General features: G+C 43.0%; 1 protein-coding gene across 4 annotated transcripts; it reads right to left on the reverse strand.

Moving 5' to 3' along the window:
• Positions 1 to 7,441: 7,441 nt before the first annotated feature.
• Positions 7,442 to 17,117, reverse strand: LOC309364512 (vomeronasal type-2 receptor 26-like). Of its 4 annotated transcripts, XM_081901972.1 has the most exons (6): positions 16,405 to 17,117; positions 15,685 to 15,936; positions 13,752 to 13,928; positions 10,983 to 11,210; positions 9,065 to 9,191; positions 7,442 to 8,665 (listed from the first exon to the last, which is right to left on the reverse strand). In XM_081901972.1, exons 3-6 carry the CDS (start codon positions 13,803 to 13,805, stop codon positions 7,746 to 7,748), a joined length of 1,329 nt encoding a protein of 442 aa, XP_081758098.1. In that variant the 5' UTR covers positions 13,806 to 13,928; positions 15,685 to 15,936; positions 16,405 to 17,117; the 3' UTR covers positions 7,442 to 7,745. The 4 variants fall into 4 exon arrangements, with proteins under 4 accessions (XP_081758098.1, XP_081758099.1, XP_081758096.1 ...); XM_081901973.1 differs by lacking the exons at positions 15,685 to 15,936; positions 16,405 to 17,117 and adding an exon at positions 14,560 to 15,035; XM_081901970.1 differs by lacking the exons at positions 15,685 to 15,936; positions 16,405 to 17,117 and adding an exon at positions 14,560 to 15,035 and having other exon boundaries at positions 13,729 to 14,440.
• Positions 17,118 to 23,422: the final 6,305 nt, after the last annotated feature.

The raw sequence follows: 23,422 nt of genomic DNA on the forward strand, positions 1-23,422 counted from the left end.
CTTTTTCCTTTTTTTTAACCGAGCTTAGCAGTTTTAAACTATCACTCTTTTTTTATTAACTGCCAAAGGCCTATTTTTATCCAAAAGAGGCTCAGCAAGCCGCCCTATCTTCACGAAGCTGGTAATTAGCAGACGGGGGAGGCCAGCTACTCCTTTGGAAGGACGCCGAGCTTTTTATCTATAAAAAAAAAGGAAGGAATTGAAGCAGCTATAACCCCAAGAAACACAAGGCAAGTTCAACCCGATAATTATTCCAAGGGACTTTTGTTTTTTTTTCTGCTTTGTTATACTGCCTAGCTACTTTACTGGTTACGTCGTGAGGCTGTTGAATGAGGGAGAAAGACCTAGTTGAATTTTAAACGAAACAAGGCACAGTATGAAAGCTTAAGACCAGTAATATTTTCTAACATTTTAAATGACTGATACCTCACAAGCCCCGATGTAAATTGCTGGAGAAACTAACAAGTTGGAGAGGTTGGAGAGGTTTAGGAGGCAACTTCCACAAATCGGCATTTCTGCTATTGTTTACTCCAGCTTAGAACAAAAGATAAGCCGCCGTTAAGCAAGCACCCCCTACCATATATCCATATATACCCATATACCCACTATGGTCCTCACCAGGAAAAAATACAAGGACCAAGGAATTTTGCCTAATTCACCACAGAGCCCGATGGAGCGCCGAAGGAGACAAAGTAAAATTACCAGCTACTTTCCTCAAAAAGACTCGAGCAAGAGAACTCAGAATGAGAGTATCCTAGATGTAGCTATGCCTTTGCCACTCACAGTGTTGGATTGGTCAACACAGCTAAAGGACTTGCAAACAAACAACAAGAGGACAAACCATCCAACAAATCTGGCCCAAGAACTTGCCATAGCAGAGAATGCTACAAAGGCTAATACAGCCAACACACCTGATGCCAATCCTCATTTGTCACCGCTGGAACTTGGAGGTAATCTTTCAACCCATTGGTTGAAAGCCAATGACTGCGGAACAGAAATGTGGGGCGATTATCTTCAGGAGCAGATATACCAGATTTCTAAGGATCTCCTTAACGTTAAAAAATTTTTAGCGATAACAAACGGGCTGCTCCTGACCCTAGTGGATAATTTCAAACAACATGTGAGCGCTTCAGACCAGAATACAAATCCCCTAGCCAGCCCGGATCCACCACTCCCCAGCAAACCCCGGAGGAAAAAAGCTGAGCCTAAGATGAAGAAAAGCAAAAATATGAAAAACCTAAGGCGGCTTAAGACAACTCACCGTACCTGTAAAAAATATTGGCAGAAGCTCTTTAACCTTCTTCCATCCCCTTCTACAAGTGGAACAAACAAATCCAACTCGAGTGCCATCAAAGAGACACGTAAAGTAGATACACCCATAAAAGAATCTAAATCAAGTTTTGAAGAATCAACACCGAGCTGGGACAAAGGAACTAATCCATCTACAGTTATACCGCCCCAGAGTCCTCTTATGGCCAGCACAGAATCTGTAGACAGAGGTGAGCAGGCGACCCAAACTATTGAGGGGAACCACTCCTCCCAAGCTCGACAGATGTTGTGTCCCAAAAGAGAATGGAGTTTAGTCCTAATCCCACAAAAGCTTGTCTTTGCTAATTACCCTAAACCGCCTAGATTTTATGCAGGGTTGGACCGTATAGACCACTTTTTGTCCATTATAAGTGGCATTTTACCGGGGGTAGTAAAAGCAACTGACATAGCCGCTATAGAGTATCTACATCAAGATGATTGCTCGGTACGAGCATTGATTACTTTTTTAGATCATAATCTGGCCAGTTTCATTTTTAGAGCTAAAAACCTATTCAAAAAAGAAAGAATAGTCCTATTAAGAATATTTGAAAATAGAGCACCTGCAACCTCTCTGATGGGGCCCAAGAGCATAGGAATGGAAGTTCACAAAAGGGAAAAAACCAACCACCAAAACCATCGAAATAGAAAGCATAAGTTCCAGCAGGATCATCTCCACCAAACAGTACCAAATGAAAAAAAGGAAGCCCCACATCCAACTGGCGTCTGGCCTCTCACGTGTGATAGTGAGGACTCCGCTTTGGAGGAAGAACTCTCGCTGATAAAGCGATTCTGGTCACTGCATTCTCCAGCTCAAACTGAGATCCTGAAAAGACTTGATTTACTTCGAAGCAGACTAGAAAAAAAGGATGATCAAGGTGAGACAATGAAGGACCCTTATGTGCAGCCCATATCTCCCAAATGTCTGGTGGATAAGAAGACAGTGGGAGGCACCTTTAAATGTGTAGACGTGGAATTACAATCTGAGCCCCCTGTGATGTACAATAAAGTAAGACCAAATCAAGGTGTGAAACCTCAAAGCTCCTGGCACAGCTATCTTAAATTGTCTCCGAATGAATTAGCTTCCCCCCCAACTCCAAAATCTAGCCCCAAATCACCAAGAAAAGAGGATCACTACACTCTCTCCAAGCAGTCATCCTCGAAAAGAGCCAACGGGTGTGTTTTTTTAGACACCAAAGAATCGCTGGACGTGGTGGTGACATAGATCCAGCTCCCCGAAGGGCCCGGGGCCTAAAAGTGCTGTCTTGGAATATCGCGGGTTGGCACGCCAAGAAAAATAATCAACAATTTTTGTGCTACCTTAAGCAATTTGACATCATCTTCTTTCAGGAGACATGGCAGAATGACCCTATATTTCTTAATGGGTATAACTGCCACTACCTGCCTGCCTCTCCATCTCTAAGGGGCGGCAGATCTAGTGGTGGCCTAGCTTGCTTCATTTCCACGGAGCTGGCGCATTCTCTAACAGCCCTACCCAGCTGCAATTCTTTAGCAACAGCCGCTCTACTTAGCTTCAAGAGAACTACTCTCTTGCTGGTCAATGTCTATATTCCCCCAGGCCAAAAAAACCCCGTTGTCAAGGCTACATGGGCTGAGCTAGAGGCGTTTTTAGAGCCTCTCGAATCTACTTACCCGTCTGCCCTGACTATTGTGTGTGGAGACTTCAACGCTCGTATAGGAACAGATGACAACAGTCTATACACTCATTTCAACCAATTTATGGACCCTGAAGAACAGACGGATATTGGTGCGACACGACTGTCCAAAGATAGTAGAAGTAATTTCCCAGGTCTCTGCTTAGTGCAGGCTGCCAGACGGAGGGAACTGCTGATATTAAACGGCAATATAGAGGGGGACCGCCCCGGGGAATATACCCATTTCTCCAAGGCTGGGGGAAGCGTTATAGATTATATCTTAATCTCAAGATTTGCTCACAGCTTTGTAAGGAAGTTCCAAGTGGGCCACAATACTCTGAGCGATCACCTACCTCTAATTTTAGAGCTTGCAGGTCGGCCTTTTGACTATTCTATTGCCGAGCCACAATATATACCTTCTGTAAATTTGGATATACCTGCCCCCAAAAGACTCAAATGGTCCCCAATACTGAATGAAAATCTAACCCTCCTTCTTCAGTCAGTGGAGTTAAAGCTTATTCGCTCCGCTATTGTATCAGGCAATTCAGTAGATGTGATTATGGAACGCTTTAAATTACTTTTGGAAAGATTGAAACCCCATTTAACAACAGTGATACATAGCTCCGCTACAAAGAGGGCAAAGGACGGAGCTAGCTGGTTTGACCTGGAGTGCAGGCAAACAAGGAGACAAACGAGAACAGCCTACCAGAGATACAGGAAATCAGGGACTGCCCTCCTACTTAATGCTTATATTTATCTGAGACGGTCTTACAAACAATTACTAAGGAGAAAGAAACTGGAAGCTGAAAGAGCCGCATGGCACAGTTTGGTTAAGGCATCGCACGAGAAAGATACTACTTGCTTTTGGCGAACCATATCTGGTCTACTGGACCAGGAGCGTACTAATTCCATCTGTACAGTGGAACCAATGGAGTGGTTGCGCCATTTTCAATCTTTGTTCTATGACCAGGAAGCCCAACATTACAAACTATGGATTCAATTGGAGGACCTACCTCATTGGCCACCAGTAACTGCAAAGGAAGTTGAGAATTTAATCGCACAATTAAAGAACAACAAGGCCCCAGGGAATGATTACATCCCTGCCGAACTTCTGAAGTCCAACATTGGCTGGTGGGCCCCCCTGCTGGCGTCTTTATTTTCTTGGATCGACTCAACGGGTTTACTCCCAGATGGTTGGACTGAGGCAATAATTATCCCAATCTATAAAAAAGGACCCATGACAGACCCGGCGAGTTATAGACCAATCAGCCTTCTGCCTATACCCAGCAAACTATATGCCAAACATCTTTATATCAAGCTAACTAGCTGGCTGGAAACTGAAGCTATTCTAGCGGAAGAGCAAGCGGGTTTCAGGCAAGGCAGATCCACCATAGACCATTGCTTCACCCTAGCCTATTTAATTGACAAATATGCCAAAAAATCCCGTGGGGTGTTATATGCAGCCTTTATCGATCTAAAGGCTGCTTTCGATTCAATTCCACGTGTAAGACTCTGGGATAAATTGAGCACATCAAGTATAGACAAAAGACTATTATTTCTGATCAGCTGTTTATATAAAGACACGGTGCTGCATGTAAGAACTTCGTTAAATGGCCATCTTATAGGACCAGTTCCTGTCAGTAAGGGGGTCAAGCAAGGTTGCATCCTGGCCCCAGTTCTATTCAACATCTACATCAATGATATGGTTAACTGTTTGTCATCTCCGGACTTCCACGCCCCCAAACTGGCTGACAAATCAATATCAGTGCTTTTGTACGCTGATGATGCGATACTCCTATCTCGAACAAGAATAGGCTTAAATAGGCTCATAGGTGAATTTTCAGCATACTGTAGGAGAGAGCAACTTGCAATAAACTATCAGAAAACCAAAATTATGGTTTTTGCAAGGAAACACAGACAGTACAGCTGGAGGATGGATAACCAGACAATTGAACAGGTTAAAGCCTTCAAATATCTGGGTATCGTTTTCCAGTCGACCGGGTCCTGGGATGTCCATCAAAAATGTGCCAAAGAAAAAGCAGCTCAAAGTATCAAGATGCTGTCCCGCTTCTTTTACACGAAGGGGGGCAGATACATCCCAGCAGCCCTTGAAGTTTTTCAAGCAAAACCTCTGGCGCAGTTACTGTACGGGGCACAAATCTGGACGGGGAACCATTGCTCCAGTCTTGAAACTGTTCAGTCTAAATTTCTAAGGCAGATATTCGGTGTCCCCTCCTGTGTTCCAAACGCAGCATTACGACTCGAGGCCTGCCTTCCATCTGTAGAAACTCAGACCTGGCAGAGAACATTCAACTATTGGCTTCGTCTTAATCTGAATCCACCTGGTCTACTGCCTCTAGTAATGCAAGACCCTCACAAAAGCAAGTGGTTCAAAACTGTGCATCAAAAACTCCTTACATGCGGTCTGCATTCACAGTCCCTACTATCAATGGGCCTCATTAAAGCAAAGAGTCTAATAGGCCAGCGCCTGAAAGACATTGAACGACAAAACAACCTGACTATCTTAAAGAAACTGTGCCCATGGTATACCTACTTTCCCCCTTCTCATTTTGACTCTCCAGCTTCATATCTGTTTAAACTAACCATCCCAAAATACAGACGTGCCTTTACATTGGCTAGATGGGATGTTCTTCCCTCTGCTGTACTCGAAGGTCGTCACCAAAAGACTCCATTTGAAAAATGACTTTGCCCATGTGGAGATGGTAACACGGAAACAGTGTCCCACGTCCTTCTATCTTGCCCCCTTTACAAAGACCTAAGGAATGAGATTATTACTCCACTCATTCTCTCCAACCCCGGCCGTTCACCAGACATTACACTGTATTTTCTATTATCTGATACGGATAGTCAGATAACAGAGAAGGTCGCGAGGTACATCGAGAGAGCTGCGAAATTGAGGGCCACCATCTGAGTGACAGACTTGTTCATCTGACGGACCTCCTTTTGCTTGTTCTTTTCTTCCTTTTATCCCTATTTTCACTTTTAACTCTTGTATAGCTGTGGCCTGTTGGCTTTGCTAATAAAGTTTTGATTTGATTTGTCGTCCAACCTGCTGACCTGTCACCCGAATGCCACATGCGCTGCTCAATTAAGGTGAGCATGTCTCATGGCATGTGCACACATCCACTGTGGATTTTGGGGGGTGTTCTGGTCCCTTCCTTGAATTTTTTTTGGGGGGCCTTAGCAAACGCTTACACAAAACAATGACTTGGTACCTAAATACCAATAGACTGTTGTGGCGTTCTCCCGTTCTTTTGGAAATGTCTGTACAGGGGGAGAGAAAGGGTTAATAGGTAGACCAATAGAAAAGCCAGAGGCAGAGCCTATGTGTTTATAAAAGGGCTTAGCCCAAGGTTGAATTAGTTGGTTGGTTGGTTGGGAAAGGCAGTTGGGAAAGCAGTTGGCAGACAGTTGAAAACAGAGAGACAGTTAGTGCAGTTGGTTCTTTAGTGAGGGGAGGTAGAAGAGTTAGAGACAAGATAAAATAAGACTAAGAAGGTAAAGGGTAACAATGTTTTGAATGCAGTTAAAGTGTATTTGTGTTTGCTTTAAAAGGTCAATCCTTTATTAGGCATAGCAAACCACACATTATCAAACAAACACCGTATACAAATTGTGCAAAATACGAGCTCAGCATAAGAAGGTTTGTCCCAGTCAGAGCTTTAACTCCAGAGAAAATCAATTTGCATAAATAATACAATATAGCACTACCACATCACCGATCAACTAAGAACCACTAAATCTCTTTATAATGGCCCAATATTTGTGTTTGCAATAAACTACACTCTTCTTTGTTAACTTAAGAACCTGACTGAGATTAAATTATTTACTGGGGAGGACCTGGTTGGTGGCAGCGGATTAGTGGTGTACAGGTCAATAGTTCGTGAGACAACCAGGGGTTCCGTACGAATGCCACAACTGTTGACATGCAAAGTCATAAAACATGTCTCTCACAGATACCATTGGTTTTCCAATAGGGGCCATGTAGCAGAGATGCTTTCCCCCCTTTGTGATAAACCTGTATCACACAGTACACTGCTTTCCTTAACAACAGGGATGTCCAACAGGTCGATTGCGATCTACTGGTAGATCCCCGGGAGCTTTTGGTAGATTGCGTTCGATCGCTGGGTCCCTTTCCTTAGTGTTGCTAAAATGGAATCCGCCCCCGCCCCCTCGTCCCACCCTCTACGGATATGCAGAACGGAGTTTACTCAGTGAGGCTTTTAGTTTTGCCGGTGATTTGTTGGTGAGTGGCCATTCCTCTTTCTCCCTCAAAACCCTTAAAAACGCTACTTTCCTCCTCCCTAAAAAAAGGTCAACAACTTTGACCTGAACCCACCAAAACAGGGGTAGATCACTGTCAGTTTTTAATTTTGTAAATAGATTGCAGTCTCTTGGGAGTTGGCCACCCCTTTTTACACCAATTTTACACCCTGATTTCTGGAAAGAATTGCATTTTTGCATTTTACTTCTTTATCAGAGGCCAACTATGAATGTCTGCTTAGGCAAGCGAGAGATCTGCAACATACCGCACGGGTTTTTTTGCATATTTGATACCTACAAAATATTAAATCAATAGAACCTGTGGGCATTCCATGGTCACTATAGCCTCATCTTCATTGGCCATAACCTATAGCCTTTGGGACATTAGTAAAGGGAAGAGAAAATATTTAAAATAGCAGCTCATAATAATCACTCACAAGTGAAATAGCTTTTTTTTATTACTTCTTTGCTGAACACAGGTGTGTAAGATGGGGAAAAAATCTAATAAGAATCAGGTGCCATCTTTAGTTTTGTTGTCAGATTATCTTTTCTATTCAAGTTAGGCCTGAGTATAATAATGTAGCACTTAGGAATGAAGATGCAGCCCAGGAGCCCAGCACTGGAGACCAACATAGAGAAGACCTGCACGGCTACCATGTATTTCCCCTTAGTGCTCAGGTAAGTAGGCACAAAGGACACCCAAACATTGCAGAAGACCAACATGCTGAAGGTGATCAGCTTGGCTTCATTGAAGGCCCCAGGAAGTTTCCTGGCCAGGAAAGCCACTGTGAAGCAGATGGCAGCCAGGAAACCCATGTAGCCAAGGGCAGTATAAAACATGGCCACAGACCCTTCATTGCATTGCAGGATAATCTCTCCAGGCTGAGAGTTCATGTTGGAATCTGGGAATGGGGGAAAGAATCCCAGCCAGATAGTGCTGATGAGAACTTGGACACTGGAACAGGAAATGACGATAGAGTTGGCCAAACTCTTCCCCAGCCATTTCCTCACCCTGTTCCCCGGCTTTGTGGCCAGGAAGGCCAGCACCACAGTGATGGTTTTTGCCAAGACTGAAGAGATGGCAACAGAGAAGATGATGCTGAAGGCCATTTGTTGAAAGAGGCAGGTCTCTTTCCTTGGCCTGCCGATGAAGAGGAAGGAGGTTAAATAGGAGAGAAGGAGAGAGACAAGGAGGATGTAGGAGAGGTCCCGGTTGTTGGCTTTGACTATGGGAGTTTCCTTGTATTTAATGAAAACTCCTAACACAAAGATGGTGGTTAAGCACAAGAATAGGGCAGAGGAAGTCAGGATGATTCCCAAGGGTTTTTCATAGGCCAGGAAGTTGATAATTTTAGGAATACATTTATCTTGATTCTTGTTTGGATGCTGGTCTTCTGGACATTTGGTGCAATGTTTTGCATCTGAAAAGAAGAAGAATGACTTCAGCATCATATGTGCGCAATTACTCTGTTACGTTCCACAAAAGACATGTTTTGTTGTGAAAATTTGAACTACATTTGAAAAACAGACTAATAGCCTGTTCCAGTATTAAGGCAGATTAATGTGTTAATTGAATTGCAAAGGGTTAGTGGATACATCAAAATGGCAAGCAGTCACATGTAAAACACTTGGGGTAGTGGTAATGGAGATGATACAAAGAAATGACATTATGGGGGCTGGGATTTCTGGATCCTTAAACACCCACCAGTCCACCCATAAGGCCATTTCTTTGAACTCCAGAAAGGTCTAATTCATCCAAAAATATTTAAATATAATTTACCCATTCCTTAAAGGCTGCCCTTTCCTCTGGAGAAACTTACCTTCTTGGGTAGAGATTGTCCCTTCCTTGCAGGGAGCGCAATCATAGCAGCAAAGCTGCTCTCCTTCCCGGATCACCTTGACAAAACCAGGCTGACAGTTCTTGCTACATCTGGAATGAGGCACCATCTACTCATAGACAAAGGATCAATAGTGAGGGCTATTTCTATCTATGCAAAGTCACCGGAAGTAATAGGAAGGGAAAGTAAGGGGATTATGTGAGGTATTTTCATCAGGACTGTGGTATCATAAGCAGTTTAGACCTTGATTTTGGCTAATTATATGTATAAAAATGCAGTTTAATGACTTCTCTGCAAACTGGTTCATTCAGTTTGCTGTTCTCAACCTAACCTGCTCCATGGTATTCTGAATTTCCTGACCTCATGGATCCATTGTGAGAGCAGATCTTACTTGATCCCAGCCTCATCTCTGTATTTGTTACTTCCTTCAAGTCTGTTAGGAACCTTAAGTAAAACTTAAGGTATTAGAAGATATCTGAAAAATCCATTCACTTTTGCAAAGCTAGAGGGTGACCTTCAAAGGGGTATCCGCGAGACCCTGTTTCTCTCCAGGAAAGAAACCCAGCCTGTGTTCTAAACTGAAGCAGATTAACTGTCAAAGAACTTACGATCAGGTTCCTTCACGAGCATTACCTTTATTGGTCTATTGTATACTTATTTAATAATAAGAATAATTTATTATTTGTACCTTGCCCATCTAACTGGGTTGCCCCAGCCACTCTAGGCAGCTTCCAGCATATGTAAAAACATGATAGCGATGCCTTATGAGGAACGACTAAGGGAGCCGGGCATGTTTAGCCTGGAGAAGAGGAGGTTAAGGGGTGATATGATAGCCATGTTCAAATATATAAAAGGATGTCATATAGAGGAGGGAGAAAGGTTGTTTTCTGCTGCTCCAGAGAAGCGGACACGGAGCAATGGATCCAAACTACAAGAAAGAAGATTCCACCTAAACATTAGGAAGAACTTCCTGACAGTAAGAGCTGTTCAACCGTGGAATTTGCTGCCAAGGAGTGTGGTGGAGTCTCCTTCTTTGGAGGTCTTTAAGCAGAGGCTTGACAACCATATGTCAGGAGTGCTCTGATGGTGTTTCCTGCTTGGCAGGGGGTTGGACTCGATGGCCCATTCCAACTCTATGATTCTATTCTATGATAATAAAACACTAAACATTAAAAACTTCCCTATACAGTAGAACCTCTACTTACAACCACATCAGGTTACAAATGCTTCAGGTTACAAACTCTGCCAAACCCGGAAGAGTTACCTCGAGTTGAGAACTTTGCTCCAGGATGAGAACGGAAATCGTGTGCCGGCGGCGCAGCTGCAGCTAGAGGCCCCATTAGCGAAAGCACGCCTCTAGTTAAGAACAGTTTCAGGTTAAGAGCAGACCTCCGGAACGAATTAAGTTTGTAACCAGAGGTACCACTGTGCAGGGCTGCCATCAAAACCAGTGGGCTTACTTCTGAACAGAGCTGCATAGGGAAATCTACTCTGATGTAACCATGGTAAAAAAAAATGAAGCCAGGCAAATTTTATTCCAGATTTGTTGATCCAGAATTCTTTCGTGTTTTGCTCTGCCCACCTTCAATATCGATTCCACCCTCAGCCCTGCCTGCAGCTCCCTGAGAGATTTGCCCTTCATTTCCCTCTGAGGGAATGTGACCCTTCGGAGAAAAAATGGTTGCCTGCCCATGATTTAACATGTAGCTCAAAACAGAGGAGCTCTGATGTGGAATTGCCATGCTTTTTAGAGAATGAGTGAATATGGAAGAACCTTTCCTGAGTATTTTCAAAGCAATGATAGCTCTCTCTTTTTGAGGTCTAATCAACAATACCAGACGTATTGTTAGAACTTAACAGATGATCAAAAGAATAACATTAATTGAATGGCTCAACCCACCTTGTTAAACCAAGGAGGCCACACAATGGCATCCTGGTCGATGGTGACTTGCACGCCTTGGGATCCCCGTTTCTCCACACGCCCAACTTTCCCTTCATGAAGGGAGTTATTGGGAAGAATCACAAAGTTCACAATATCAAAGTCAGCTGCCAGTTGCCCATTCTCATCCAAATAAACTCCATCCACAGAAGCATTATAAAATCTGACGTTTCTCAGGAAAGGGTGAAGCTAGAAGGACAGAGAAAATTTACCCACCGTGGAAGAATGGCAGATGAAGGTGATTGACTATATGAGTTTGGCAGAGATGACGAGCAGAATCCGAGACCAGGGAAGAGAAGCGGCGGAAGAAGATTGGAAAAAATTCAAGGACTACTTAAAGAAATATTCTAAAGTTAAGGAATGTTAGATGGACGCTGGAGGAGAAAATTTGAGGTTAATAGCGGTAATGATTAAGTTAAAAGAGAATGAGTGTTATTTAAATTAAGTTAAAAGTAAGGGAAGGATTTGTTGATAAATTTATTAGACATAAGGATACAGAAAGGGGAGGTACGAGGAAGTCAGGAGAGTAAGGTACATTAAATTAAGAGTCGAAATTATATGTGTTTTTCTCTTTTCTTGTTTTTCTTTTTATTATGTTTCGTTTGTTAATGTTTTGTTTGTTGTTAAAAAATTTGGTGGAAATTTCAATAAAAAACTTATTAAAAAAAGAGAAAACTCCTGGCATTTATTGAAGTTGGTTCTTTTCTTTCTTTTTTGTTTGAATAAACTTTATTATAATTTTAAAGGGAGATACAAAGATTATTATCAAATACCACTTGATCCAAACTAAAATGTTAATGTAGCTAAAAACACAGATCCAGACAAAAAGGCGGGAGAGAGAGAGAGAGAGAGAGAGAGAAAGAAAAAGAGGTAGGGTAATAATATTTATTTATTTATTTATTTATTCATTCATTCATTCATTCATTCATTCATACCCCGCCCATCTGGCTGGGTTTCCCCAGACATTCTGGGCGGCTTCGAACAAAACACTAAAATACAACAACCTATTAAACATTAAAAGCTTCCCTAAACAGGGCTGCCTTCAGATGTCTTCTAAATGTTTGGTAGTTATTTTTCTCTTTGACAACTGGTGGGAGGGCGCTCCACAGGGCAGGTGCCACTACCGAGAAGGCCCTCTGCCTGGTTCCCTGTTACTTGGCTTCTTGCAGCGGGGAACCGCCAGAAGGCCCTCGGCGCTGGACCTCAGTGTCCGGGCAGAACGATGGAAGTGGAGACTCTCCTTCAGAGGGTAGATAGAAAAAGGATTAAAATAGAGTCATGCCCCAAGATTCATGGCTATTGGTGCTGACTTTTAAAACCCGAAATGGCCTCGGTCCAGTATATTATTATTATTATTATTATTATTATTATTATTATTATTATTATTACACATGGCTTAGGGTCATAGAATCATAGAGCTGGAAGAGACCCTGAAGATCATCTGGAACCAGCCCTCTGAATTACAGGTATGTGCAGCTGTTCCTTACAGGGATTGAACATGCAACCTTGGTGTTATCAGCACCATAGTGGCCACACAAGTTTTGGTTTTTTTAAGTGGCCCCAATTTACTTGAGGAATGTAGGAAGATGACTCCCAGGGGTCCCTTCTAGCACTACAATTCTATGATGCTATGTTTCTATGATAAATAGGGACCAGTAGAAGCTCACATGTTGCAGCCGAGGAGGAGTCAGAGGAGTCAATATGACCTCAGAATAGGTAAAATCTTGCCTCAGTTCTCCTCTAATTCTGAAAGCACCTGAGAGACTGGCTCCAAGATAGTAAGCTGCCTTATACATAAGGAATCTCTTTTCTTAAAACTTGTAGACATTGGTTTGAGTCCAACCCTCCAGAACAGGAGAAAACGAGCTTGTTCCTTCTTCTAAGATATTTGAAGATGGCTCTCATATCTCCTCTCAGTCTCCTCTTTTCCAGGCTAAACATACCCAGTTTCTTCAAGCATTCCTCTACTGCTAGTAAGCCCCGTGTCCCCAATTTTATATTTGTTCATCTGGTTCTTCCTGCCTAAGTGCAGAACCTTACATTTGTCCCTATTGAAATTCATTTTGTTAGCTTGGGCCCAGTTCTCCAGTCTGTTAAGTTCGTTTTGATTTCTGATTCTGACTTCTGTGGCATTAGCTACCCCTCCAAGTTTGGTATCACCAGCAAATTTGATGAGCACCCCCTCAATTCCTTCATGCAAGTCGTTTCTAAAGTTCAATTTGAACTTAGCCTGATCTTTTATTCCCCTTCCTTCCCTCCCCCTCCCCTTTCTATGAAGATTACCCGCTCTGGGATCCCACAGCTAATTCTCCCCTGGTCTCTCTGCTGGCCCAAATAGGACTAATTTAGCCAGCCAGCCCTGGTGATCATCTAATGATTATTAGATGGATTTCCCCCCTAAATTGATTTTTGAATTCGGAATTTATTGTTATTCATGTTTTATACTGTATTTTAAGCTGTTTTTTGTTGCATCAATTGTGTTTTAAATCTGTTGTTAGCTGCCCTGGGCCCGGTTTTCTGAACTGGGAAGGGCAGGGTATAAATAAAAAATTATTTATTATTATAAAGATGTTGAACAACAACGTTGTTCTTGGAGACCCCAAGGATTGGACCTGTTATATAAGTAAAATAACAATTGCAGAGTGGAACTGATTGTCAGTTCAAGTGGAACCGTATACCGCCACTTCACTGGAATAAAAAGGAATACCTGTGATGACTGGATTCTTTCACCTTCCAATCTCTTTCTGCCCACCATCCACTTGGCTCTGGATGAGTCTGCAGCATTTAAGGCACGTGCCAGAGATCGAACAGTGTTGTAAATGCTGTAAGTGTCTTGAAAAAGGCTTCTTTCCAGGACATCTTGAGGGTAGCTCTTCAGGTTCTCCTTCGCAATGCATCGGTTCTGGCCTTTCACAGATAACACATGCTTTGAATATAAGCAATGATATCCATTTTCCCAGATTGTATTCATATCGAGATTACCATGATATATAACTGGCAGGTTATCATCATGCTTCAATGTTTTTTGGGTCTGGATAAATAATGATAAATAACCATAGATGTGCTTGTTCATAAGCATTGTGGGAGATAGGTTGGAGTTGAAGTACGACAAAGCTATTGTGATCCAAATTTTCCCTGTAATTGGAGTCAGGGTTGAACCCACCACGTGAATTGTTGTTAATACATCTACCAAAGACAGAGACTCCCCATAGTACAGAAATACATTGATTCTCCTGTCCATGGAAAACAAAATCTTGTGCAGGATCTTGTCAAGCAAATCGGGCACAATGAAATCCTCTCGTGACATTTTTTGTGAGAAGGCAACACAGACACTGCTCCTCATGAGAACGGGGGTCAAGGTGCTCAGAAACCTTTCTCCATTGTCTGTGTCAGGAGCAATGAGCCCGATCCATGTCCATCTGAAATGCAGAAGTAGACGAACAACCCCTTGGCTTGGGGGTTCTTCATTTGGGATCACCCGGTAGATGAAAGGGAACTGTGCTTTGCCAAGAGCATGATTAACGGAAATGTAACTTACCTAGTAAGGAAAGGAGAGATTGAAGAGTTTCTTTTGCTTTCAGGCCAAGCACTGATATTATCAATTAACTGGGAATTCTGTTCAGGAAGAGTCATGTCCTGCACATTTCTCTGTGTGCATCGGGTGCTCCTAAGCAGCTGTTTAATAGATATTTCACATCTTCTGTACTAGGTCAGTTCTATAGATTTCTTTTCCTGCCCTATATTTATCAGCCTTCAGGATAAGGTCCCACCACGTGGACTCATTTCACTTTCTGCTTCTCACCTGAGCACTGCGGAGAAGCTACCTGGTGCATTACATTTATATATGCCATTTTGAACTGTGATGATATCTCACAGAGCAATTGGTGCTCATGATGGAAAAGGGCTCCATTGGCAATGTGAGAAAGCGCCACACTTTTCTGGGTATTTGGAGCAGCTCTGAAGCAGGGATCGCAATACTGATAGGTGATTTTGCAAGGGGAAAGTGCAAATGTGCCATCCCTCTACTTCTGCCAAATCAAGAAGAGAAGGAAAAAGGAAAGGAGAAAGAGGAAAAGATGTAGCTGGAAGAAGGCAGTAAAGATATAACCTTAATGGATCTGAAGAACTCTTCTTGGAAAATCTGCTCCAAAATTATTGGTGCCAGACAGACCCCTAAAAGGTTGCATTTTTATCATGCCTATCAATTTCCCCTTGTACTTCTCCACTAAGCTACTAAGCAGTGTGGTTCTCATGAGTGTTCTGTTTATAGAAACATAGAATTGTAAGGGACTCCGAGGGTCATCTAGTCCAACACCCATGCAGTGCAGAAATCTCAACCCATGGTCTCCCATCCAATTTGAAACCATACCGGGCCCTGCTTAGCTTCGCAAATGTGCTAGCAATGTTACTGCTGCACCACTAGGATTGTTTCCCTTCTTACAAGGGTGCTCTGGTGAACTCTCCTTGTGGGGCTTTTCTTCTCACAGCTGGACAAACCCTTCACAAAGGGTGGGAGAGCTTCTCTAAGCACTATTAACTGGAACAAGGGTCTGTGTGATTCCTCTGGTGGAAAGGGCAGCCCTTACTTCTCTGAACGATTCCTGGCATTTTCTCCAACAAAGCAGTGGTTTCCTGCAGGCTGCCTATGCTTTTGTTTTCATACCTGGGGGATTTTGTAAATTCCCAGTGAACTTGAAATTTGGGCAGAGGTGTCCGAATCAAGCCCTTCAATGAAAACCAGGGGCTTGCTCTGTCTTCCGCAATTGTAGTTTGGAACATTTGCCCTGCCAGGAGAGAGCAGATCTATCATCGCGTCGTAAGTCATTCTTGAATTGAAATAGTTCTCAAAAAGGTCGTAGCCCAGGGTGACATTGGGCAAAATCCCAGGATCCTGATTTAACTCATGAACAGCAATCTGCAGGGATAGGAGATACCAGTAGGAGACATCAGTCCTACCATAAAACAATGTATTATTCTCATGTCCTTCTCCATTCACTGAAATCATATCTTAATCTTCAGCCTCTGGATTTTACTCAAAGAATGACACCACAGCTTTCGCACAGATCTAAGCATGAAGCAAATCGCCATCACAGAATCTGCCATAACTGTTTGTTACAAGGCAAACAGCTGCTTGCCACCAAAGCAGAGACAGACAAAAATCATCAAATTGTAGAGATGGAAAGGACTCCATCCCCCTAAAGTGGAGAAATCGAAACTAAAGCATCCATGACAGATGGCCAATACATTTGGGCACCTGAGCACTGTAAAGAGGGAGTACACAATATTCAAACATGTTAAGGAAATGTTTCTGGAATGATGGGGCATTGGACAAAATCATAGCTGAGTTTAACAGCCTTATTCTGATTGCTTTTCAAGTGCTTACCGTATAACCACATTTTGTGGTGGCATGCTAAAATTGTACGTTGACAGCATAGATTGCACTGTAGATATGAGCCCACTTATGATGTGGTCTCCTGGCTTGTAATAGTTCAGCGCATCTGGATAGTCCCTCCTCAGGTTCAACGGGCATTCTGCCTTCAGCATCCCAGAGGCAGCACTGGGTAGCAGCTGAAGGAACAGCAACAGCAGAAAGAGCATCACTCTGGGTCTGACGGCTGTCGTGGCCGCTATTGTCACTGCTCTTAACTTCATAAGGAGCTAATGAGAAGAAGCCCAAAGTCTCCAGCAAGACCCCAGTGACATTTCAAAATAGAGGGGCGATATGGGACCTCCACATTGGCAGAGTCCCTGCCTGCCACAAAAGCCCCCAGTGACGCATGAGAGACTTAAATACAAACTTGTTGCTTGAAGTTGCCTCATGCTGCTCTCCACTCTGAGGTCTCTGTTATTGGTCTCAAAGGTGATGTTTGGCTGGTTGATCCTTTGGGTATTTGCAGGGAAAAGAGGAATAAATCACTGTGATTCTGATAATTGTGAGGGGAAGCATCACCTCTGCCCTGTCAAGGACTATCTTGGTGGGGCTGGAGGAACAGGTGCAGAAGGAAAACATGTTTGCAGGATCTCACTGATGCCAATGCATCTTCTGACAAAGTTCAGGGAGGGGGACAGTGACCCTGAAAAGTGACCCTTTATTTGAGAACGGCCGTCTGATGAGCTGGGACCAAGCTATTCTTTTTGGATAGGCGTTACCACCACTTTTGAATTCATAGGCCTCTTTGCAAACCAAATAAACTGTCCCACCCCACAACTTGCTGCCACATGATGCTTATTTCATAAGGTGAAAGATGAACATTAGAGTTTGTGTTAGGATATTTCCGTTCCACCTTAAAAGGCAGCAGGCTTTGTGAGTCACAGAGTCTGCGTATTTCCTGTTCACAGGATGATTCTGTTGTGTCTATGCTTTTGTTTCTCTCTGTGCCTGAGCAGACCGAAGCAGGCAGTCATGTTTTTTCTTTGTTCTGACCAAAGCTGAATAAACTTCTAAATAATACTCTCCTGCGTGCATCTTTCGCTGTGCAAATTCTGCTGATAGAGCGTGCATCAGCTCTGGAATGTCACAAGCTATTTTCTGGAGCTCGTGTCGCTAATTGCTGATACTGTATCTACGGGAGATCGATGGATCATCCGGAGGCGGCGTGGGGGCCATGATGGGCCATATCTCCCTGGCAGTATCCCAACAGTTTGTCCCTTATATTCCCAGAAAAATATCTTTAAACGAACCATAAGGGCAGTGGCAACTAAAAACGAGCTATTCTCTATGTACACATCTACATGCGCCCCATTATATTTTAAATTTAGAGAGGCCTATGAACATACACCTTATTTTAATGAATTGACTTTTGCACAACTTTGGAAAGCTTTTACATAGTCACGATTAAATACAATAAACTCTGTTTATAGAAATGGGAGACACAGAGGCATACCAATAAATTTATTTTCATTAGGGGATGTCCTGAAGGTAGAGGTCCTTATGCATTATATCTTGCGCTTTATATAATAAAGCAAGAGAACGATTATGAGGCACTTGTTTAGCGAATGGCTGTGGGGCAAGTCTTGCCAGGCCACCAGAAAAGTGTTCGTGGTGCTAGGTGTTTTCTTAGCACCAAACTCTAATGGAAATGCTGGTGATGCTTCAAATGCGAGAGGAAAAACCGCAAGCCCCACATCCTGGCTCCCTCCAATTTTGGACAAACTGTGACACCCCACCCCTACCAATAGTCTTTAAATACAGCAGTTTCCAATGACAAGACAGGATCAGGCCCTATGTAATTTGAGCTGAGTACTTTGAGAGCGTTTCCTTCCCCTCCTAATCAAAGCTGCATTCTGTATATCAGAACTGAAGACAGAGCCCCCCAAAATCTCTGGTAGTCTTTGTAGCTCTTTTCAGAAATGTAACGCTGTATTGTAGAATCCTCAGACTGATTTTTATGATGATACTTTTCAAATGTGAGAGTATGGTAGGCCTTCAAGCTAGGAGACACCTTGATTCTGAGGGAAATAAAAAGAATTTGTTTTTCTCTCTTCTCCATACTGTTTGTCCTATTATGTCTTCTAACATCCCGGCAGTGACGGTGGTTTTCGAATAGAATTTGATATACTTTAATACTTAGTAAATGATAAAAAAATCAACTATTCTGTGGGTATTTCCAACTGGTTAGATTGATACTATTCTTTGAACTGCCCTGAAAGGCCTGGTATATAAACTCAATTAATAATAATAGTAGTAGTAGTAATAATAATAATAATAATGTAAAGGTAAAGGGACCCCTGGCCATTAGGTCCAGTCGTGACCGACTCTGGGGTTGCGGCGCTCGTCTCGCTTTATTGGCCGAAGGAGCCGGCGTACAGCTTCCGAGTCCTGAAAGTGGACTGTCGGAGCGTGGCAAAGTACATCAGTGACCTGCTACGGCACCGCCGTGTGCTTCTACAGGCTGCCTTCTGCATCGTGGATACTACGGAAGACCGTGACCTAGAAAACTCAGCAGCTACGCCACTGCAGCTAATCGATGAGAGCGCTGCAACAGTAGAAGAGGCCTCCCTTTCAGGAGAGAAGCAGAAGTTCAGCAAGCGGAAACCTTTGCTCCCACCCTGCGTCTTGAACCCGGCAAAGAGGCTACGAATTCCTGAGCTAAGCCTTGAAGATTCTGCTATCACTGGGGATGAGCCCATTTTAGACAGATACAGCAGTATATCCGGACTCCAGAAGAAAAGGAGATGTTTAGCAAGGCTCAAGCATGCCTGTGACCTCGAAGCCGCAAATGATTCAGACAGGCTTGCAAGCAATAGCCTTCTGATACATATTTTGCTCTAGGAGGCTTAGTTACAGTATACACTTCCAAAGTTAATGCTAAATACATTACTTCTGGTAAATGAGCCATCATAACCACTAGAGGATTGTGAAAATTTGTGTCCTGGGCTTTTTAGACTTGTCTACCTATGTACTGTCTGAAGCAAAGGGATTCATTGGTTGCCAGATGTAATTCCTGCCCCCCGCCCCCAAGCTCTCCTGTCCCACTAAGAATCTCCCGCATCCTTCAGGCATGGCTCCTTCCCCCCTACTGTGGTAATAATTAAAGACAGGTTTGGGGGGGCCTGGATAACTTTGGTTACTGGTGAGGTAGTAACCAGTTGACGAGGTTGTCTGATTATTTTCCTTCAACTCTGACAAGAGGTATAGGAAGTGGCCACATTGCAATGATTTGCATGCTGTTTAGGACAACTTTTGGTGTAAAGACTGGCGTATCTCTGGGTGAGAAGTAGTATCCACTCTTGAAGGTTTGGGTGGAGGCAGTCAGCCAGCCTGAGCAACAAATACCTCTTTGAGTTGGCGTTTGACTTGAATTAATGTTTGCCTGGTCTATTTATGGTCCTCATAGTTAGGCATGGGAGAGTGGAAGAGAAGTGTGAAAATCTAATTGTAGGTTGTTTCAGACATGCATGCTTTAAACCTAGATCCAGAAGAAAAGGTTGTGGTTTTGCAAGCATCTCTTCATAGAACATGGTATGGTGGTTCCTGAACATCAGACCCGTGTCACAAGATAGGTGGTGAGTCAGTCGCTCTGATTAATGGAGCTGCTTAGTTAATTTTTGTCCCTACATGCACACGGTGAGGGGAGGGCGAGCGAGCGGGGGCCTCTGGCAGAGCTCCCGCTGCCAGGGGCAGTCTACATGCGCGGAGGGAGGGAGAGGGGGCTGGTGCCAGGCGCTGCCTAGAGAGGCCTCCTAAATATGACCCGTTGCACCTGATTTTCGCTCCTTCTTTATTTAGGGAGGACTTCTGGAGGCAGGACTTCTGGAGGAATGCGGATAAGGCTATGCTTTAACTTCGAAGGAGAGGGAGGAAATGCGCCAGAGTGTTGTGGTCAGTGTAGGATTAGCTGGGTTCAGTACTTTGTCCAGTTCCAGTAAGGAGGAGATAGACAAACTGGAGCAGGAATATTTCTGGCTGTGGGGGGCCAAAAACGTTTGCAATCTAAAATGCGATTTTTATGGCTTGGTGGAATGCAACTTTTGGATAAAATGTTGCTTTTGCATGGAAGCTGTGTGTCATAGAGGCACTACTCTTTTTCCTGCCCAACTCCCATATGCTTGGTGCTTTGTATATTTCACTGTGCTACTAATACTATGATAATACTATAATGTAATTGGGATTAAAAAGGTGTTCTGTTGAAAAGAGATGTTACTGATAGACTTTTTAAAATGTACAAAATACTTTCATTCAGGCAACGTGTTGTTTTCTTTTATAAGCATTTCCTGCAGTTAAAAGGTAAATTATAATATGAAGGGGGTGGTTTGCTGTTATGGAAAAATCTAGGTGTGAGGCTGCTCAGTCCCCCAGCTGGTCGGGCAGAGCCCGCGGGTCCCTGCGGAATAAAGGAAGGAGTCCAGCCAACCAGAGCAAATAGCTGTAGACCAAAGTTTATTGCGCAATAGGTTCAAAGAGCAAATTTGAACCCCGAGGATGGGGTGACAAAGACTTTTAAAACTTTCCCACCATATCCCAGAATACAGTTTGTACAGCATCATTGCTACATCACTGACATGTCACCAAAGGGGAGGGGTTAACCTTGGCAAACATGTCCAGACAAGTCCTTGGTACAAGATTAGCATAAGCAGACATGGCGGGGCAAGACTCAGGTATAAGATTAGCATAGACAAACATGTCTTAAGTACCCACCACCCAAAAGTACAATAGAAGTTCCTTTGCATGTCTGGAGCCTGAGGCGAGTCAGGTGATGAGATTTGGCTTCCATTGGCTAACAATGAGCCCAGCAATTGTCACCTCTGGGAACTTCCTGGAGTCCCTTTTCAAGGGGAAAATAGCTTTGGAATGGAGGAAACTGGGAAAGGAGATGATTTTATATTATTTTTAAAGCTGGGTAACTTCCCTGAGCTGTCAAGTTGAAAGGATACATTCAGGCATAATATTTGGAATATTTAACTTTAAAGATGTGCTCCCCCCTGTAATTTTCGTAACATTTGCTAAAACCCTACACCTTTCCTAGTCACGTAACATGCAGCAGCCTTGTTAAACTTGTCTTCAAAATGTTTCTGCCTGTCTTACATTGCTACTGCAACTGACATGCAGGTTTTATTTTGTCCCTTTTTACAGACTGGGTGTGTCTTCAGAGAATGAAACCAAAGCCACTTCTGCTATTTCTGCACCTCCTTCTGCTTCCCTTTTCTCTCCTTCCTACCACTCTAATAAAAACAACCCTTTTATCTCTAAATTTGATCCAGAAGAGCAACCTCGGGACACTGATAGGTTTGCTAGTGACAACAATCCGTTCACTACAAAATGGGGACAGAAATCCAAGCAAGATACTGAATGCTTTATAGCTACTTCTTCTGCTTCTGGGAATGAAAATAAACCAATTGCTCCTAAAAGGGAACAAGAATCCCAGATAGAAGATTCTTCAAACTCTGCTAAGTCTCCCCTGCCTGTTCCTGCAACTTCTGTTCTTGAATTGGATCCTTCTGCTTTTCAGCTTTTTGATATTGATAATCCTCCCGTGTCTAAAGTGGGAGAGGACTCTGAAAGTTTTAACAGTCCTCCAGCATCTTTCTCTACTTCCTCCTTAGCAGGAAACCTTGATGATTCCAAACATGTTCATGTTGTGCCTTCAGAGAAGCTCCAAAACGAAGGTTTAACTAATCAGATAGATCCTGGCAATTTGATCCCTGGAGATCTGAATGTAAAACCCACCACCCTTTCTGTTATTCCAGAAGTGGGATTGGATGATGAGCAGCTGAGTGATTATCCCCAGGGTACTGAAAAGAAGCTACCAGCATGAGTTTGACCAAACTGCGGGAGGTAGTGGAAGACAGGTGTGCCTGGCGTGCTCTCGTCCAGGCGGTCACGAAGAGTCGGACACGACTAAACGACTAAACAACAACAACAAACAACAACTGAAAAGATTGCAGTTTCTGGAGATTTGTCCAGGAGTGGAGATGGTTCCTCAGAGTTACGGTCCTCCATTGAGGGGGGAGAGCTGACAGCAAATAAGAGAGGCAGACTGTATTGCTTCTCATGAAGACAAGTGCTCCTGATGATGGATTTGAACTAAACAAACCACTGGTTGCACCTTCAGCACTAGCCCTTGAGAATGCAAGCCATGTGGAATGAAATTATATGGCTTTAGCAGAAATGTTATAAAGAATTAAATAAAGATAGATTGTTAATGGGTCAAAGTGGAAATTTAAGGTTAGATTGTGTTAAGATAAATTATAGAACAAAAATTAAGAAAGATGGAAAGGATTTGCTGAAATAGCTAATTGAACAAGAATACAAAAAAGGGAGGTGTGAGGAGGTCAATGATACAAGTAAATGAAAGGTAGAGATATAGAGATATTGGATGTGTTTTTTAAATGTTTTTGCTTTTCTTGTTGTTTTGCTGCATTGTTTTGTGAACTTTTTATTGTTTCTTTTTTCTGTAACTATTAAACTTTTAATAAAGATCTTTTTTTTAAAAAAAAAAGGGAGAAAGGGACCCCTGTGGGTCATCTAGTCCAACCCCCCAACATTGCGACACATAAATAATATTATTTGTTTGTTTGCCCAAAGGCTGCAGCATTGGAAACAATTTGAAACAGCTCAATGAAACCAATGGCTGTAAACGTAGGTCGGATATTCTGAATGCGAATTAACAGTGATTTAAATAAACTTTTAAAGAATATTATTAAAAAAAGAAGAAAATGCAAGCCATGATGTAAAGGGATTGGAGCAGAAGAATGCTGACAGCTTAAAAGAAAATAGACAGGGTGATAGTCCTGAGTTCCCTGTTAAGCCTCTTCATCTTTCCCCTCTGCCCAGTTCTTCTCACTCTATTAGTTCTTTCCAATCTGATGCTTCTGGCTGTAATAGAGCAGAACCTATGAAGTAAGCTACAGCAGAGGGCTTGGGTACCAAAGTGGATCCCTCTGGCAAGAAGAAGCTGCTC

The sequence above is a fragment of the Podarcis melisellensis genome, assembly GCF_964234715.1.
Source record: "Podarcis melisellensis genome assembly, chromosome: 2".
Taxonomy (NCBI): domain Eukaryota; kingdom Metazoa; phylum Chordata; class Lepidosauria; order Squamata; family Lacertidae; genus Podarcis; species Podarcis melisellensis.

Bases quoted from the DNA above. Each gene is read 5' to 3' on its own strand.
- LOC309364512 (XM_081901970.1), bottom strand. From the start codon at position 14,654: ATGACTCTTCCTGAACAGAATTCCCAGTTAATTGATAATATCAGTGCT. The intron at 14,441-14,559 runs GTAAGTTACATT...TCTGCATTTCAG, and splicing joins ATCTCTCCTTTCCTTACTAG to ATGGACATGGATCGGGCTCA. The intron at 8,666-9,064 runs GTAAGTTTCTCC...TCTTCTTTTCAG, and splicing joins GACAATCTCTACCCAAGAAG to ATGCAAAACATTGCACCAAA.